Source organism: Spermophilus citellus, assembly GCF_964194105.1.
Source record: "Spermophilus citellus genome assembly, chromosome: 17".
NCBI classification, from domain to species: Eukaryota; Metazoa; Chordata; class Mammalia; order Rodentia; family Sciuridae; genus Spermophilus; species Spermophilus citellus.
The window spans coordinates 40,467,233-40,487,385 of NC_138199.1; the positions used below are offsets into that span (position 1 = coordinate 40,467,233).

Consider the following 20,153-nt stretch of genomic DNA (forward strand, 5'->3'; position numbering starts at 1 on the left):
GTTCACAGACCCCTGCCACCATGCTTAATCTCACACAGAGAAAGGAACACTCCTCTGAATGGAATTATTGTCCTTCCAAGAGACACTAGTGTGGACAATAATCCCATTCGGGAAGGTATTGCCTCCATGAACCAATCACCTCTCAAAGACTCCATGTCCTAATGGCATCGCCTTGTGGTTGAGGATTTCAACACTGAATGTTGGGTGGACCATACTAAAGCACTATCTAATCAAAATCCATGGAGGGGCTGAATGGATCCAATATATGCTGTATAAAAGATTCATTTAAGAAGATTTCAAGAAAAAGACAAACTGAAAGTCAAAGGATGGGAAAGATTTTGGGTGGCTATACTTTTACCAGACAAAATAGACTTTAAATCAGAAACGGTCACAAGAAGGGCTACAGATGTAGCTCAGTAGTTAAATACTAGCCTAGCATGCATGAGGCCCTGGGTTCAATCTTCAGTATTGAGGAAAAAAAATTCTGTCACAAGAGATTACAAAAGATGTTATATAATAATAAATGTGTCAATCCACTAGGAAGATATAAAAATTACAAATATATATGTCCTTAATATTCTAGCAACCAAATATTTCTAAAGAAAATACTGACAACTAAAGGGAGAAATGACAATAATGAAAGATTTTAACACCCCCAGACAGAAAGTCAATATGAACCAGTTGAATAAATCAATACTGTAAAACTCATAGAAGAAACAGGGAGGGGAAGAGCTGCTCCAAGATGAAGCTGAATATCTCCTTCCCAGCCACTGGCTGTCAAAAACTCACTGAAGTGGACGATGAACACAAACTTGGTACTTTTTATGAGAAGTGTATGGCCACAGAAGTTGCTGTGGATGTTCTGAGTGAAGAATGGAAGGGGTTATGTGGCCCAAATCAGTGGTGGGAATGACAAACAAATTTTCCCCATGAAGCAGGGTATCTTGACCCATGGCCGTGTTTGCCTACTACTGAGTAAGGGGCACTCCTGTTATAGACCCAAGCGAACTGGAGAGAGAAAGCGCAAATCTGTTTGAGGTTGCATTGTGGATGCCAATCTGAGCGTTCTCAACTTGGTTATTGTAAAAAAGAGGGAGAGAAGGATATTCCTGGACTTACTGATACTACTGTACCTCGAAGACTGGGACCCAAAAGAGCTAGTAGAATCTGCAAACTGTTCAATCTCTCTTAGGAAGATGATGTCCGCCAATATGTTTTCAGAAAACCCTTAAACAAGGAAGGTAAAAAACCCAGAAACAAACCCCCAAAGATTCAGTGTCTTGTTACTCCATGTGTCCTGCAACACAAGTGCCAGAGTATTACTCTGAAGAAACAGCATACTAAGAAGAATAAAGAAGAGGCTGCAGAATATGCCAAACTTTTGGCCAAGAGAATGAAAGAAGCCAAAGAAAAACAATAGGAACAGATTGCCAAGAGACACAGGCTGTCTTCTCTGAGAGCTTCTACTTTTAAGTCTGAGTCCAGTCAAAAATAAGAATTTTTATCAGTAACATATAAATAAGATCAGACCTTCAAAAAAAAAAAAAAAAAAGAAAAAAAAAGAAAGAAAGAAAACAGGGGAAGAACTTCATAATATTGTCTTGGTAAATACCTATTGTTCTATAACTATCATATGATCCAGGAATTTCACTCTTGGTGTTTATTCAAAAGAATAGAAATATGTTGAAAAGATATTTGTGTTCTCATGATCACTGTAGTATTGTTCCCAATATCTAATAGGTAGAAACAACCTAAAAGTCTACTGACAAATAAATAAAAAGAATAAGTATGTACATACAATTATAATTCAGTTATAAAAAGGAAAGAAATCTGGTCAGATACTTGACATGGATGAAACTTGACATTGGGCTAAGTGAAATGAGCCAGTCACAGAAGGACAAATAGTACAATTCAATTTATATGAGATATCCAAAATAATCAAACTCAAAGAAGCAGAAAGTGGTGGATGCCAGGTTATGAGGTAGAGGGAAATAGGGTACTGCTTTGTACCTTTTAATTATATGAGATCTAGAGATCTGTTATAAGTATTGTGCTTATTCTTAATGTTGCACTATTCAGGCAGATTTTAATGTTTTTTACTACAGTGAAAAAAAAATTGTTACTAGTTTTTACTTTAAACCTAGCTTAGAATCTTACCAGATATATAGCGATTTGGGTTATTCCTGAAACGGTCATCCACTAGAATAAGAGCTCCCCAATCATTTCTGTGTCGAATACACCTACAAAAAATAGAAGGAAAATAAAATACATATAACATGAAAGATTAAAGCCAGGTTTCTAGAGGAATTTACAGAAAATTAAGAAAATCAATGGTGAATCAATTATACACACCTATAATCAAATCTGTTATTATGAGAACATTTACAGAAAAAGCTACCCAATATAATGTATCAAAGTAGGTATACAAAAAAAAATAAATAATAAAAAATCCTCTGGGACTTGGGATGTAGCACTGTGGTAGATTACTTAGCATATACAAGGCTCTGGGTTTAACCCCCAGAATCACAAACAACAAACTGCTGGAATTACAGGAATGTATCACTGTGCCTGGCTCAGCTATAATTTCTACAAATATTCTTTCTGTTTCTTTTTCTCTCTTTCCTCCTTTTGGGACTACTATTATGTGTATAATATGCTTGATAGGATTCTACATATCTCTGGGATTGTTATTCTTCATTCTTTTTCTTTCTGTTCCTGAAAATGGATAATCTCAATTGATGTTATCTTTAAGTAGCCAGATTCTTTCTTTTGACTATCAAAATCTGCTAATGAATTGTCCTTTTTAACTCTAGAATTTATATTAGTTTTGTAAAAAAAAAATTTAGACCTTTATTGATAGTCTCTATTTGCTGAAGTGATACATCATTCACATAGTTTCTTACAATTGTTTATTCATAGTTCTTGAATATGTTTAACTGGCTTTGTCTACTAAGTAAAATGCCTGGGCTTCCTCAGGAAAAGTCTATTGATTACCTTTTTCCCCAGAGTGTTGAAGTACCTTATTCTTTCTTTGCCCATGTCATATTTTTTGTTAACAACAGTACATTTTACAATATTCTCATGGTCTTTTCATACCTGTGAGGTCTGTAGTAACATTACATCTTTTATTCCTGATATTAGTAATTGTGGCTTCTCTCTCTTAAGTCAATTTTTGTTAAAGGTATTAATTTTATTGTTCTTTTCAAAAGAAGCTGCTTTTATTTTTATTATTTCCTTTTTTCCCATTTATTATTGTTTTTCTTTTTCTTGAATGTTAAGATTGATTCCAGCTCTTTCTTCTTTTCTAAAATAATCATTTAATGGTTTAAATTTCCCTCTGAGCACTGCATTAGCTGCAAACTACACATTTTGATATGCTGTATTTTCATTTTTGATCAGTCTGAAACATTTTCTAATTTTCCTTGAGACTTCCTGTTTTACTACAGATTATTTAGACGCATTCTGTTTAATTTCCAAGGATGTGAACATTTATCTGTTTGTGATTTCTAGTTTAACTGTTTTTTAAAAAGTATTTATTTTTTAGTTGGATACAATATCATCTTTATTTTATTTTATATTTATTTTTATGTGGTGCTGAGGATGGAACCCAGGGCCTCGCACATGCTAGGCGAGCGCTCTATGGCTAAGCCACAACCCCAGCCCTCTAGTTTAACTGTTAACTAAAAAAATAACCAATTGCTATTACGGTTAGACAATATACTTAGTATGATTTTTTTGGTGATCTATATTCCATATGCATTTGAAATCAATGTTTATTTTCCTATTATTGGGTGGAGTGCTCTATAATGTCAATTTATCCAGTTGATTAATAATGTTCAAGGGCTGGGGTTGCGGCTCAGTGGTAGAGCGATCGCCTTGCACTTGCGAGACCCGGGTTTGATCCTCAGCACCACATAAATAAGTGAAATAAAGGTATTTTAAAAAATATAATGTTCAAGTCTTCTATATCATTATTAGTTTGTTGACTAGTTCAATTACTAAGAGAAATTTTAAAACCTCTCAACTACGATTATGGATTTACTTCTCTCTTTAGATCGGTCAGTTTTTGTTTCATGTATTTTAAAACTCTGCTTTTAGATAAATACACATTTAGGATTGTTATGTCTTCTTGGTGACTTATTTGATTCTCAAACTTTGCCACAGCTATAAAAACTGTTCTCAGTATGGTCAAACCCTTTATGTTCTGGACCCAATTTATGATAACAGTCAGGCCTGCTGCACAGCTTTCATCTCAGAGCTTCCTTTCCTAATTATTTTGAGAATTCTCTTTGCCCTTCTTGATAATTGGAACCTGTTCCCTGCATCCTTGATATTGTTCATTCTAGATATTATTATAATTATTTTAATTATTATTATTATTATTTATTATTATTATTATTGTGGTGGTGTTGGGAATTGAACCCAGGGCCATCAGATTAATTCCTGGAAAAACTTAGAACTTGAGGCACTCTAAAATGTCAATGAAAGTGAAGTTAAAAACAGGAGTATCAGTTGCAGATGTGAAGCAGATAGACAGCCCCCTCTTCCATCCAGATTAACTTTTTAAATAAATATTTTGGTATTATAGAATACCAAAATCAATGGAAAATCAAGATACCACTCTATTTTGGGTCCACTTTTTTTTTTTTTCCTGCAGTCCTAGGATAGAGCAAGCACTCTACCACTGAGCTATATCCCCAGTCCTTGATTTCTGTTTAAAGTATCCTATTGAGGTATTTATGTGAATAAAACAATTAAGAGAAAAAAAGGCTCTATCTTTCCTTTTTCCATATTGCCTTGCTCAAATAAATTATGCTCACTTGAGAAAAGAGTTTACTTTTAGTAAAGCAGACTAGTGAAAAAACTCAGTGCAGTTGAAACCTGGTTACAAAACTATCTGGTATGTTTTGAAGATTGTTATTATATTTCATAGAGTAATGTTATCGAAGTACTTTTTAAAAAAGACAGTATTAAAATAATCAATTGATTTCTGCTTACTTTAGATTTTTAAGATGTATCACTTAAAAAAGAGCACCTCAGAATAGAAGTGCCTTTTCTATCAATTAACATACATTATGAGTCTCATCAAATGATGTGAAATATTTATTTATCTTTACTTTTTTATTTAAACTTTTTTTTTTGCGTGTGGTATTGGTGACTGAACTCAGGGGTTCACACATGCTAAGGTTCATACATACATAAGAGCTTTACCACTGAGCCACATCATCAGACCTTTTTATTTTGAGACAGAATCTTGCTAAATTGCCCAGGCTGACTTCAAACTTGTGATCCTCCTGCCTTAGCCTACCAAGAAGCTGGGATTACAGGAATGTGCCCATACACCTAGATAATTGTTAAATTTTTTATTGATTATTAAAAGGATATGTTTCTTTCTAACAAATTGCTACTTGTTAGTGCTGTTTACCTGAAAAATCAGTAAAATGAGAGCTGGGCTGTCCATGATTTTTATTTGATTTATTTATTTTTTTTGTGTGATATTGTTTATTTGTGGAACTTAGGCCCTCACACATGCTAAACAAGCACTCTACCTCAGAGCCACATCCCCAGCCCACAAAGAAGGTTACTTTGGCTTCTCATGGTTTCTTGAAATCCAAGGTACTGTTTACACTAAAAAGAAAAAAAAATCATGAGGAATATTTATTTTCCTGAAGCTGATTATAGTAACTAAAAGTAAAGAACTTTAAAATATAAAGCCAGGCATGATGGTACACACCTGTAATCCAAGTAACTGGGGAAGTTGATTCAGGAGGACTGCAAGTTTGAAGACAGCCTCAACAATTTAGATACCCTATCTCAATATAAAAAGTAAAAAAAGAACTAGGAATATAGCTCAGAGGTAAAGTGCCCCTGTGTTCAATTCCCAATACAATATATACAATATATATTGATTTTTTTTCAAACCTCCCCTACAAAGTATTAGCTGAATACTAAAATTCAAACAAAACAGGCAGAAAGGAAATGAAATATTTCAAGAACAATTTGCAGTGCAATTTGATGCCAAGTAAAATGGAATTTCTAGGCAGAAAAGGGTAGCAGGATATCAGTAGCTGAAAAACAGAACTCAGTCATTTAGTTTGAAGAGAAACACATACAAAATGCCACTTTGAAATGATGGGGAGGAGAGTGGGTGGAAAAAAAAACACATTTCTATGTAATTAGCAACATGCAAACTCAAAAACAACTTGCTGGTAGTTGAAAAAATCTAAATTCTGGATTTGTTTATGTCACATTAGTGTTAACTGTGAGTCTTTTGGTTGAATTGCAAATGCCATGTGTTATGTTTGCATAATTTATTCTTAACCTAATTTTTCATAATTTTATTTATTTATCTGTTTGTTTTGGTGCTGAGGATTGAATCCAGGGGTGCTTTACCACTATATCCCCAGCGCTTTTTAATTTTTATTTCAAAACAGGTTTTAAGTTGATGAGCATCTCATTAAGTTGCTGAGGTTGGCCTTGAATTTGTGATCCTCCTACCTTAGCCTCATATGTCACTGGGAGTACAGGTATGTGCCCAGCTTTAACCTGTTTCTTTTATTTAAATTATTTCTAAATCTTATAGCTTCCTTGGAAACAAAATATTACATGAATAAGCTAATTACATTTTATAAATAGAGAATATAAAATTTTAAATTAGTCTGTACAAAATCTGAGCATAGTATTTGAAATTTGGAAGTTGGACTACAATAAGAAATTCTGGCATAAAATGATGATTCAAAAACTTGTTCCACAAAGCACACATTTTGAAGGACCAGAATCCCTGGAAAAAGTATTATGATTAAATGTTAGCTGGGCAAAATGGCACATACCTGCAATCCCAGCAACTGGAGAGGCTGAGGCAGGAGGATAGCAAGACTGAGGCCTGCCTAAATAGAGACCCTGTCTCAAAAAATAAAAAGGGCTGGAGATATATAGCTCAGGAGTACAGTGTCCCTGGATTCAATCCCCAGTACCAGGGGTGGAGTGATTAAATGTTTCATTGGTGTTCTTCACTACCAGGACCATAGCTTTACTGCCAATTCCACTTCTTAAAAAGTAACTATTTTATCTTTTCTTTTTAAAATTATTCAATATTCTTCAGTTTCAAGGTTATCCATCAATATTATTACTATTCAGAGAAGACACTGACAAAGTAGATTGCAGTCAATTGTTATCTAACCTTTAGAAACGACATTAAAATGAAAATACTTTTTTATCAGTTGCCTTCTTTATATTAAAAAAGAATAAAAAATGATGCAACTTCAAGAGCTTACTGCACTCTGTAATAGACTGTATTTTATAAAAGTTACTTAACAAATACAAGTATTCTATACATCGTTAGTGACTGAGTGCCCTTTGCAAACAGAATACTTCCTCTCACAGCTGGCCTGTCACTTTTGTTCCCTGACATATTTTGGGCGAGATACACAATTTTCACCTATAAAATTATTATCTGGGTTTTGATGTTCATTAGACAAAATTTTTTGGTTTGTTGGTGAGCTTCTTTTTTTAAATTTTTATTGTTGGTTGTTCAAAACATTACATAGTTCTTGACATATCATATTTCACACTTTGATTCAAGTGGGTTATGAACTCCCATTTTTATCCCGTATACAGATTGCAGAATCACATCGGTTACACATCCACTGATTTACATATTGCCATACTAGTGTCTGTTGTATTCTGCTGCCTTTCCTATCCTCTATTATCCCCCCTCCCTTCCCCTCCCCTCCCATCTTCTCTCTCTACCCCATCTACTGTAATTCATTTCTCCCCCTTGTTTTTTTTTCCCCTTTCCCCTCACTTCCTAATTTTGTATAACCATGAGGGTCTCCTTCCATTTCCATGCAATTTCCCTTCTCTCCCTTTCCCTCCTACTGCTCGTCCCTGTTTAATGTTAATCTTCTTCTCATGCTCTTCCTCCCTACTCTGTTCTTAGTTACTCTCCTTATATCAAAGAAGACATTTGGCATTTGTTTTTTAGGGATTGGCTAGCTTCACTTAGCATAATCTGCTCTAATGCCATCAATTTCCCTGCAAATTCCATGATTTTGTCATTTTTTAATGCAGAGTAATACTCCATTGTGTATAAATGCCACATTTTTTTTATCCATTCATCTATTGAAGGGCATCTGGGTTGGTTCCACAGTCTTGCTATTGTGAATTGTGCTGCTATGAACATCGATGTAGCAGTGTCCCTGTAGTATGCTCTTTTTAGGTCTTTAGGGAATAGACCGAGAAGGGGAATAGCTGGGTCAAATGGTGGTTCCATTCCCAGCTTTCCAAGAAATCTCCATACTGCTTTCCAAATTGGCTGCACCAATTTGGTGAGCTTCTTTTAATAAACATTTACTAAGCTTCTGTATGCCACTCATTGCTTAGCCATCATAAACTTTCTTTAAACTTTAGCAAATTTTGAGGATTTGGGGGGGTCTAATTTATTCTATTTACTTTTTTCAAGCTTGATTTGGGACCTCTAACACTAAAAATATATCTTCTTAGGGTTCTAATTAAATAAAAATTTACCACACTTATTAAAGAGTAAAGTAGCAATGCTAGTTATACATATAGTTGGGATCACAGATAGTATTACAATAACATAATAATAAATTTTACTCTACTTACCTACCTAGGGCCTGGTTTAAGGCCCTATACGCTTGAATTTCATACCACTGACGGCCAGGTAAAAGACCTCTCAATTTTGAATGGTGGTCATTATATTGTCGCTTTAGTTCAACCTAATAATTTAAAAACATATTAGAAATGTGGTAGACAATTAAAGCTTAGTTTTAAAAATCATATTAACTTCTAGCATTTAGAGTATTTTTTTTTTTTAGGGTGAAGAGATATTTTGTTTTTTTTTCACTTTATTCCCCCATTCATTTAAAATAGTTTTATTCATCCTTACATTCCCTTAAATCCCTCAGGCATATAATTGTGTGATGAGGTCAGTTTTGAGATAATATATATACAGTAAAATTCACATACTTGCAGTACATGAGTAGGTGAGTTGTTGGGTGTTTTGTTTTGTTTTGTTTTGGTGCTGGGAATTGAACCGAGGGCCTTGTGCATGCAAGGCAGGCACTATACCAACTGAGCCAACCCCAGGTAAATGAGTTTTGACAACATAGTTCTGTAACTACCATGCAATCATGATATAAAACTTTTTATTGCCATTAAAAGTTCATTCTTATCTCTTTTCAGTTGATTTCCTTCCTCTACTCCTGGCCCTGGTTACAAGTGATCTGCTTTGTTTGCCTTTTCAAGAATGTCACATAAATGTTATCATACAGTGTGTATAATCATTTGCAACTTTTTTTTTTGCTTAGCATTTTTATAATTAACCCATGTTTAAAAGTATATAAGTAGTTCATTCTTTTATATTTATCCAATCTGATAATTTCATCATCATCTTCTTCTTCTTTTTTTTGTTTTTGGTACTGAGATTGAACCCAGGGCACTTTATCACTGGGCTATGTACCCTGCCCCTTTTTATACATTGAGACAGGGTCTTGCTAAATTGGTGAAACTGGCCTCAAACCTGTGATCCTCCTGCCTTAGCTCCCAAATCACTGGGATTACAGGTGTGCACCTGTAATCTTTGCTTTTTAATTGGTATGTTTAGACTGTTTGACCTTGTAAATATTGCATCAATAGTTACTGGATTTTGTTGTATTATTTTAATAGTGCTGTATTTCTACTGGAGTAGCTAGGTTACTTGGAACCAGTTGATTTTTTCTGAGGGTTAATTTTACGTGTTCTTAGGGCAGGTCCTGAGCAGCCTTTAGAGTTAATTTATCCCCAGTATAAGGGTGAAACTCTTCTGTTGATTATATTCCAAAATATTAATATATATTATTAGGGTCCCCCCCCCTCACTCTGGCTAGTGAGAATACAAATTATTCCCATCCCTTTGTAAGTTCAAGAAATTGTTCTGACTCCTCTTCTTGGCCTCTTATGTATGTGCCAATTACTAGTCAACCAAAGAGTCAAGGGGACCTGTTTTCAGGCATTTAGAACTTTCTTTCTATATAGCTAGCTCCATCCTCTCTGGCACTCTGCAAATTCTTGTTGCCATGCCCTCCTTAAACTGTCTCCACCTCTCACTGAGACTGCTGAGCTCAGTTTGAGTTTATTCTCTTGCACTATGTAATGTGACCTGGTAACTATCTCCAGGAAATAATATGGTACAACTGGATGTTCATTTTCTATATTTTCTTCCTCTCAGGAATCTCTGTTCTATTGTGCATACTGTCCTATATCTAAAACACTGTTTTAAGACATCCTCAACAATAAAATCATTCTGTAAATTGAGCTGAAAATTGTACTGAACTAAATAAAATAACTCCAAAGTTAACTTTAAAAAATTGTATAAAATAAAAATGATTTTTCAGGTAGATGTCAAAACATATCCTTATTTAAATAGTGCAATACTGATATGGGACCTAATAAAAGAGAATATTGGAAAACAGAAGAGTTTGGAAACAGACCATTCCTTATTTTGCACATATTACAGATGGAATTTTAAATCAGAGAGAAAAAAGATAAACGACTGAACATTAGGAATAACCTTTGAAAAAGTTATCACTTAAAAAACAGTAAAGTTGGATATCTATCTTTTGTCATTGTTAAAATAAATCCAGGATATGTTGAAAAACTATAGAAGTTATAAAGAAAATACAGAAATAATTTTATAATCCTAAAGTAGGAAACAGCATCTCAAGCAAGACTATAAAACAAAGGCCACAGAGGAGGTTTTGATAAAACTCTCTACCTGAAAACTAAAAATTTCTAAGGTAAAAGAAATCCAAAAATGAAGATTAAAAAAAGTGACACTACATAACAAAGTATTAATAATATCTTTATACACAAAGAATTTCTACATATATTTTTTTAAAAGGCTCCCCCACCTCTCTGCCACTACTGAGGATTTAATCCAGGGCCTTCATAGACTAGGCAAGTGCTCTACCACTGAGCTGCATTTCCAGCCCTTTTTACTTTTTAAATTTTAAGACAGGGTTTTGCTAAAGTTGCCCAGGCTGGCCTCAAATTTTTGATCCTCCTGCCTTAGCCTCCTGAGTCAGAGGGATTATAGGCATGTACTACCACATCTGGCTAAGACAAAATTCTAAAAACAAGTGGAAGTCATATGAAATTGTTATTAGTAGCAAAAATGCAAATAGCATATATACACATAAATAAGATGCCTTACTAGTAACCAGGAATACTAAAATAAAATGCTACTTTTCATATATAAGAATGGCAAGTATTTTAAAGAAGGATAATTTCATTTCCATGCCAGTTATGATGAAGTAACTAGGACTAAATTTCCTACCTTACACAACCACAGCAAAGGACAAAGGATAGACAGCACCTCATAAGAAAAGGAATACTCAAGAGGTAAGCATTTCAATCTTCCTATGGGTATAATTTCCCAACCACAGTGCAATGAGCTGCATTATAGAACACAGTGGTTCTGCTGAGCTTATTCAGGAAGCTTATCAAAGTTTAGAGCATTCAACGTTTCTGGTATTGGTAGGGCAAAGCAAATAAAGTAGTACGGAGAACAGTCCCATAGTCCACATGCAGGTCTCTTTAGTTCCTGTCTGGTAGCATGTCTATATAACAACACTACCCAAGACTTAACAGAAAGCACCTAATTAAAGTTGAGAGTAGAACAGAGAATAAAATAGTCAAGGAATGTCTGAAGATGTTGGAATTCTGACCCAGCCAGACTAAAGATATGTTGTTACACCTGTTAACCCCCAACCATCTGAAACATGAAAGGCCAAGTGTCAAGTCAGAAATAAGGATCACAATTCAGAGTGAATCCTATTCTAACCAACCCCAGTAAAGACTTAAATCAGAGCTGGGGTTGTGGCTCAGGGGTAGAGCGCTCACCTACCATGCATGAAGCACCAGGTTCGATCCTCAGCACCACATAAAAATAAAATAAAGATATTGTGTTCACCTATAACTAAAAAATAAATATTAAAAAAAAAATTAAACCAAACCGTAACAAGATCCACTGGGAAGAGGATGTTTAAGATCGGATGCTTTGAGTTTTCCCCAAGTCTCCCCTGATAAATATTTCATCAAGTCATGCCCACACAAGTTCAAGATGATCATACTCTAATTGAAATTCTTACAAAGAACAAAATTAATATTCTTCAGAGGAAGATAACACAATCCAGAATCTCTGTAATGTACCACCCACAATGTCTAGTATATAATAAAAATTAGTAAGAAAAGTAACCCCAAATAGGGGAGAAATAAAAGGGAGCAGTCAATAGAAACCAGCCAAGAGGGAGATAATAACAAAGACTTTAAAATAGCTGTTATAAATACATGTAAAAAATACTGTTTAATAAATGAACTTTAGGGAATCTCAGCAGAGTAAAAATTATTTTTAAAAGGTTCAAAGAAGAATGCTAAAACAAAAAATATAGTAACTGAAATAAAAATTCATCCAACAAATTTAATAACAATTTTGAAGAAGGAAAAAGAATTTGAATTAAGAGATCAACAGAAGCAATAAAACACATAAATAAGAGAAAGAAACTTCACATACACGAAGACATATTTTTGGTATAAAAGAATATATAAATGCATTCACTATTGATCTAAACAAATAAAATTCAAAGTTGAAATAGCACTAATGCATTTGATATAATATGTAGTGTCTCAAAGTCTCTACTCTTTTTTTAAATACTTATTTATTTATAGGTGGATACAATCTTTATTTTATTATTATTTTTTAATATGGTGCTGAAGATTGAATCCAGTGCCTCACGCATGCTAGGCAAGTACTCTACCTCTGATCCACAATCCCAGCCCTCAAAGCCCTCTACTCTTAAATATTTAAAACTTTATCATCACCAGAGTGAATTATTTCACATATTTTAAAAATGTTTATATGGCAAACATGATTCAGACTAATCTACTCACTAATCTACACACACACACACACACACACACACACAGATAAATTAATGAAATTTCCTTGTAAAAAAATTTATCCTTTAAAAAGTAAAATGCAAGTTTTGAGTGAAAGAGAAATATATTGTTGGATTCTGTATCAGTGAATTCAACCAATTGTAGAATGAAAATATTCAGAAAAAAATTGTGGCTGTACTGAACATGTATGCACTTTTTCCCTTGTTTTTATTCCCTAAACAATACCGTATAACAACTATTTATGTAGCATTCACACTCACTGTATTAGGTATTATAAATAATATAGATGACCTGAAGTATATGAGAGGATATATATAGGATATAGGCAAATATTACACCTTTTATACAAGGGACTTGAGTATCTGTGTATTTTGATAACCACAGTGGGTTCTGGAACCAATCCCCCACAGATACTGAAAGATGAATGTATTATGATTTTAGACTTTTCACACTGAATGAAGGAAGTTTCAAGCATCTCTCAAGAATGCTGCAGACACATTAAAAACAATATTCAAAGTAGAGAAACTGATAATATGAAGAAAAAAATTTTTAGAGCTGAAAGAAAACTTGAATTCAGTTCAATATTTGTACTTTGGGCTTGGTATAAGATATCTCTGCTAGGTTTTATGAATATAAAGGGGAATTTAAAAATATTTTCTGCCTAGCCACAGCTTACAGTAAGCGGAAAAGAATATAAGCACAAATGACTATCAAATAAATGTATTAAACATTAATTTTTATTACAGTGTATAGAAGAAGTTAGGAAAATTGAGAAATGAAGATATGTTATGAATTTGGTTCAATGGTAATGAGAGCCTGACTCCAAAGGTTGAAGGAATGGAAAAGAGGTCCGGGTTGTTACACATTGTGGAGCTACAGGCCTACATTACCATGTAGATGTGGAACTTATTTAAGAGAAAAAAAGCTGGGATGGGGATGTGGCTCCAGCGGTAGCACGCTCGCCTGGCATGCGTGCGGCCCAGGTTCGATCCTCAGCACCACATATAAACAAAGATGTTATGTCCGCCAAAAACTAAAAAAGAGAGAGAGAGAAAAAAAGCCAAAAATTTTTCTGATTTTCCAGCTACTAAGAGGAGTCCAATGATCCACCCAGAGAACACAAAAAGACATATGTTTGAAGGAGAAGATAAATTTAGCTTAATGTTAAAGAAGAAATTTCTAAACTCTGAGCTAAATTTGACCACAAGAGTTAAAACAGTCAAAAATGTGAAAAACTGGGAGTCAAAGATCTTAGTAATGATAGGAACATTTATTGAGCTTTCATACAAGTTCATGCAAAATAGATGTTACTATTTCATTTTACAAATAAAAAAATAAGATTAAAAACATTAAGGTAGAGCAAGGATTTGAATCTAGCAAGGATTTGTCTGACTTAAGAACGGAAACACTAGAGTCTGACATTGTATACCTTTTCTGAGTGGCCTTAGGTAAGTTAAGTTTATTGTGCCTCTTTAAAAACTGAATGAATGAAGAAATCTAAGTAAAAATGCCTAGTGCGGTGGCACACACCTGTAATCCCAGTGATTCAACAGGAGACTGAGACGGGAGGATTACAAGTTTGAGCCTTAGCAACTTAGTGAGCAACTTAGCAAGATCCTGTCTCAAAATTTAAAATATATATATAAATAAAAACGACTGGAGATATGGCTCAGTGGTTAAGGGCCTCCTTAACCAATTCTTGGTTCAATTCTTGGTACGTACTTACTAAATAAATAAATAAAGTAAGTAAAAAAATGGTTCCAAAATTTAAGAACAGTAATTTATTTACCTATAACAAACTTCTGGGATTGAAAGCTCACAGAAATTTACTATGATTCTTAGCAACTAGCTAATCTAATATTAAAAAGCAGGAGCTACTTGGGCTACCTTCAGCTAGTCAACTTAAAGGACATCTTCCATTTAGTATTCCTAGGCAAGTATATATTTTTGTAGTATTAGACTAATTAAACATACATTCTTGGAAAAATTGTGGACTTTCAAGATAAATTACCAGAGTTTATACTTTTAGGAAGATGTAAAACTATGCAAGAAAAAGCAGTCTTTTCAGTGTAGGTTGAACATTTATAATCTGGAAATCTGAAAATGAAAATGCTCCCAAATCTGAAATCTCCTGGGCGCAGATACCAGACATCATGTGGTGGATTATAGTCAAAATGCAAGCACACTAAAGGTATTGCACAAACTACCTTCAAGCTATGTGGATACGGTGTACATGGAAATAAATTAATTTTGTATCTAGACTTGACTCTTATCCAAGAGATATCTAATTTTATATTTACATATATATGTTAATAGATGTGCACAAATATTCCAAAATTTTTTAAAACCCCGAAACAATCCAAAATCCAAAATACTACTTGTCCCAAGCATTTCAAATAAAAGATATTGAAACTGTAATTTCATAACTTTTCAAACAAAAGGACAAGCTTTAGAAAAGAAAACAGAACAATATACTCTGACAAAGAGCTTTCAAGTTGGTAGGGAAGACATATGATTTTATATCCTCTCAAAGGAACCGGTCAGATTTCTAAATTAAAGCTGCATATTTAGAATTTAAGAAAGTAAATTTGGTTTGTATAGTAAGATAAATAAATAAAAAATATAGCACCATTAGATAATTTCACATACTAGATAATGTCAAAAAATTTCTGAAAATTCTGCAATAAGGCTCATTATAATATTTAGAACAACTTTAAAAATTCTATCCGAGAAAAAAAAAATTTCCTGTCTCTCAAAATGCACCTAAAGCACTTTTTCGTCTTTTTCTTCCTCAAAGAAACTGACTTCTATACTTTGTTAGACCTAACAGTTGAGGAGTTTTCAAAATTGCCTCTGCCAGACTAATGCTTTGTAATGGTGATTGTTCCTATGACAATAGTTACTTTAGAAAGTATTTATAAATGAAATATTTAGAGATAATGTAGCAACTATTAGATGAAATAAGTAAAATTATGTCTTCTTGGTCTTTTGTTTTTGGTGCTGTGGATTGAACCCAGGGGTGCCTAACCATTGAGTCACATTCTCAGCCCTTTTTAAAAAATATATTTTTATTTAGAGACAGAGTCTTGCTAAGTTGCGGAGGCTGGCTTTGAACTTGCAATCTTCCTGCTGTGGCCTCTCAAGACACTGGGATTATAGGCGTGTGCCACCATGCCTGGCTCGTCTTGGTCTTTTATCTTTCATTAAAATAAATGAATTTCACTGTATAACTACTCTATATTAATACATTTCTTGCAAATTTTCAAACACTTTTTAGCAATCCAAAAAGACCTTTAAAATACTGCCAATATTTTACCTTGGGGAATTATTTTATGTAAAAAGTAAAAAACAAACAAACAAAAAAACAACAAAAACAAAACAAACTTGAAATGAACCATATATAAAGGTTAACTTTGAAATATTTTTATTATTATATTCATACTCTTTAAATTAGTAAACAATTCATTAATTAATAAATTAAGTATCTTTGGGTAATCATATTTAATTAGAAAAAGATAACACTAATGCCTTAGAAAAGATAGGAAGACAATACATCTTATTTTAATGACACCAGAATCTATTTTACATTGTAGATTTAGTGATTATCAGGCATGAAAATCAATGCTCAATTTAAAATGACATACAGCATATGTGAAAAAGCCAGTTTCTCCTGCCAGCAAAGAGCCTAAATGTTAAGTAAACCAAAGGCTGGAAGGGATTAGTTGAAATGTCAAAAGACAACCTTTTACTTTTACCTGCTCATCCTTATAAACACATTCTTATCCCTCAGGCATGCTTTCCAAACAAACAGTTTCAATATGAAGCAGCATAAGGCCCAAGGCAAGCTCTGCCATCTTGTAACTGTCAAAGAGATTAGTCTTTGATCTATTTGGGAGGTCACTGCCCACATTCACATTAGCTATATAGTCTAACAATATTATACCTGTTGACCAATGCTTCTTTAATGCCTAATGAGACAGACATTTCATATTATGGAAGTTAACTGTGAATGTTTTTTCTGAGTTTTGACAAAAAGTAAACACCATAAATTGAGCTCAAGTGTGGTTTGGAAAGATGATCTTTTAGACCATTTAACATTACTTCTCAAATACATCTTACAAGCCTTTCCCCAAATAGAAAGTTATATTTAACTGTACTCTCTGGAAGGAGTTTCAATCATTTGCTCCCCAACCATAATAAATTAGTGTATGTGTAAATTTGGAGGGGTGTGAGAACAGAAGGGAGAAGGCAAGTTATTTTATCAAGGCTGCATATTCAAATGTCCACGGATGTGTTTTGTGTGGACCTTACCACAGCTTCAAATAATGAGCATTATTTGCCAAAATCTAAAAATCTATCTGTTTTACCAGTGTCCTCAACCACCTCACTCATTTAAATAATCTATTTAACTCATGTAGCCACTGGAGTTTGTAACCCACCAGTTCAGATACTACATGAATTCACAAAAATTTTTGATAAGTGGATCTCAAAGTTCATACAAAATAAAAAGCACCCTTAATTTGGTAGCTTTTACACAAATAAAAACATATCTGGATCAAAATTTAAGTAGGAAATCCAAAATAGCAGACATTGACAATCAAGTTTGTCTTGTACTTAGAGAATTTTGTAAAGATTTCCAGTAGATAGTATTTGAGTAGAAATTATATGACTTTGTATTCTGATTTTTACCATTATGATATACTTGAGATTAAACTTCAAGTTCCTTAAATTCTCCATGTCTTAATTTTATTAGAAATGGTACAAGTAGTATACTACTTATAGCAGTAATAGACAACATAAAGTAATAAAAAATATTGTATTCCATATGTCAACAACAAATTTAGGTCACAATTTTGAATACTGGATCATTTTTTCAACTTTCAGTCAAACCTAACTGTGTTGGCCTTAAATAGCTCTGTGCAAGAATAGCCTTTTAGAAGTTTTATAACTAGCTTCTGAAGAAATAAATGGTGTGACAAATGAGCTGAAACTATAAATGCATCTCTTCACTTTACCTCTACCTCACATGAAAAATGATGGATTTTATCCCATTTCAGATAAATATGCTATGATTTCAGTAATAAATACTTTCCTGAAAGCAATCTACTTAGCTGAATATAGTTTTTTTTTCATGTAAGCTTGAAGACAAAAGTTCAAGTCTCCAAATAAAATAAAGAACAAATAACCAGCTAAGCTCATTAATTAAAAATATTAAGAAAACTTTTCTTTGGAAAAATAAACACATTTGTCTAGCAAACACTCAGGAAGAACAGTTTTAACTCTAGCCAAGGTACAGGGCCTAAAACCTAAACATTTATAGCAAACCAAATCTGGAAGACAGAGACTGTGCATTAGAGACATTTACTACTCCATATCATTACAGTGTATAAACACTTTTATCATTGTATCACAATATAAATTCCGACAGTTAGAAGTCTAAATTCAGCATCAGATCTCATATGTGAAATAATTTAGCTAGATAAAAGGAATATAGCTGGTTTTATTTCATCTGGCATATTTTCAAGATTTTTAAGACATTGGTTAACCAAATATAGTACATATTTTTTCTAAATGAAGGGGAAAAAAAGTTTCTGCCCAGAGTTAAGAAGTCAGGATCACTTTAAAAATGAAAATAAATTATATTAGAAATAGTTTTCATAGTACTTACTTTCTGTTGTATTAGGACTTGACAAAATAATCTACCAAGAAGTAAGACTCAAGACATAACAACAAAATAACTTATTTCACGCATGGATAAGATGCTTATTTAACAAATAAGATTAGTTAAATTAAACTTTGTGCTATAAATCGTCAGTGTTGTGGGGGAGGGACCTGAAAATTTCAAATTTAAGAAAATGGGCTGGGTGTATGGCTCAGGAAAAGAGGGCTAGCCCAGCATACACAAGGCCCTAGGTTCAGTGCCCACCACACACAGAAAGAAAGGAAGGGAGGGAGAGAAAGAGAATAGAGAAAAAAATATATATTCAAGGCAGGTATCTTCTGGCCTCCACATATTCAACTTAATTGGTTAAAATAAGTTATTAGTGTGGCTACTATCCAGAATAGTTTATTGGGTAACATTTAAACACTCCTGAGTAAATGCTTCAACAATAATAATACAAAAACATTTCAGTTGGGATGGAACATTGGATTTTAATTTTTTATTATTACAAAAACAACTGTCAATATAAAAGCATGGGACAAAGTAAAAATTAATATTTCCTACTAAAAAGAAAAACAATTACTACTTTAAGACCTGCAAGAAATTTTAAATATGCTTATTCAATAAAGGGCTAAGTTCAAATTTTTTAAAAAGAGCTATAGGCTTGGGCTAGGGATATAGCTCAGTTGGTAGAGTGCTTGCCTCACATGCACAAGGCCCTGGCTTCAATCCCTAGGACCACAAAAAAAAAAAAAAAAAAAGCAATAGACTTTGTGGCAATTTAGTTAGGCCATCCATATTAAAATACTGTTCAGATAAACCTGCAAATGCTTAAATTATCATCTCTAGAAAATGCCACCATGCATGCCATGGTCTATTTTGAAGAAAGGAAGTAGACTGGCAAAAGCACATGGCTTAAAGTCAAGCAGTTGTTTGACCTTGGGTAGGCCACAGTACGGCCATATAGCTTTAGCTTCCTGAGTTTCTTCTTCTGTAAAAAGAGGAAAATAATTCCTGCCAACCTTATCTCACAGAGTTGGATGCATAAATGACAATGAACATGAAAGAGTAAAGTATCCTATATTAGGGAAAAGCAGGCTAGAAAGTCATTACTTGTCTCATACTTCTGGAACCCACTGAAGGTTTCTGTGGACTTTACATTCTGTTGTAATATACTGTTTTAGGTATATAAAAAAAGTCATAGGACTATTTAGGCTATATGGTCATTTGTTATGCTATGGACCCCCAAATCAGAGTTTTATAATGTATGAGAATGACAGCATGAGAATTAGAGCATTAGGCTAAATATTGTTTCATTCAAATATTTTATTTCCTGGGTTCAATATCCCAGCACTAAAAAAAGAAGAAGAGGAAGGAAGGAAGGAAGGAAGGAAGGAAGGAAGGAAGGCAGGCAGGCAGGCAGGCAGGCACTGTAAGGTTTAAAAGAATGAGCCAATATTAAGAGGCTTTGTCAAGGGAATGAGTAGTGCAGCATTCAGTGAGGATCGGAGAACTACACCTACATCTATACCTG

The 20,153-nt window shown here is 33.6% G+C and overlaps 1 protein-coding gene and 1 pseudogene across 2 annotated transcripts in view; one reads left to right on the forward strand and one right to left on the reverse strand.

Annotated features, from left to right (window-relative positions):
* BRIP1 (BRCA1 interacting DNA helicase 1) overlaps positions 1–20,153 on the reverse strand; it is a 151,587-nt gene that overhangs the window by 9,658 nt on the left and 121,776 nt on the right. Inside the window, exons 17-18 of the mRNA XM_081272560.1 lie at positions 8,626–8,738; positions 2,158–2,240 (exon numbers count right to left, since the gene is read on the reverse strand). Of these exons, the coding sequence (XP_081128686.1) occupies positions 2,158–2,240; positions 8,626–8,738 (196 nt within the window). The remainder of the gene's footprint in view (positions 1–2,157; positions 2,241–8,625; positions 8,739–20,153) is intronic.
* On the forward strand, positions 743–1,495 carry LOC308636505 (small ribosomal subunit protein eS6-like; annotated as a pseudogene). Its single transcript has one exon. The product of its transcript is annotated as a small ribosomal subunit protein eS6-like (transcript).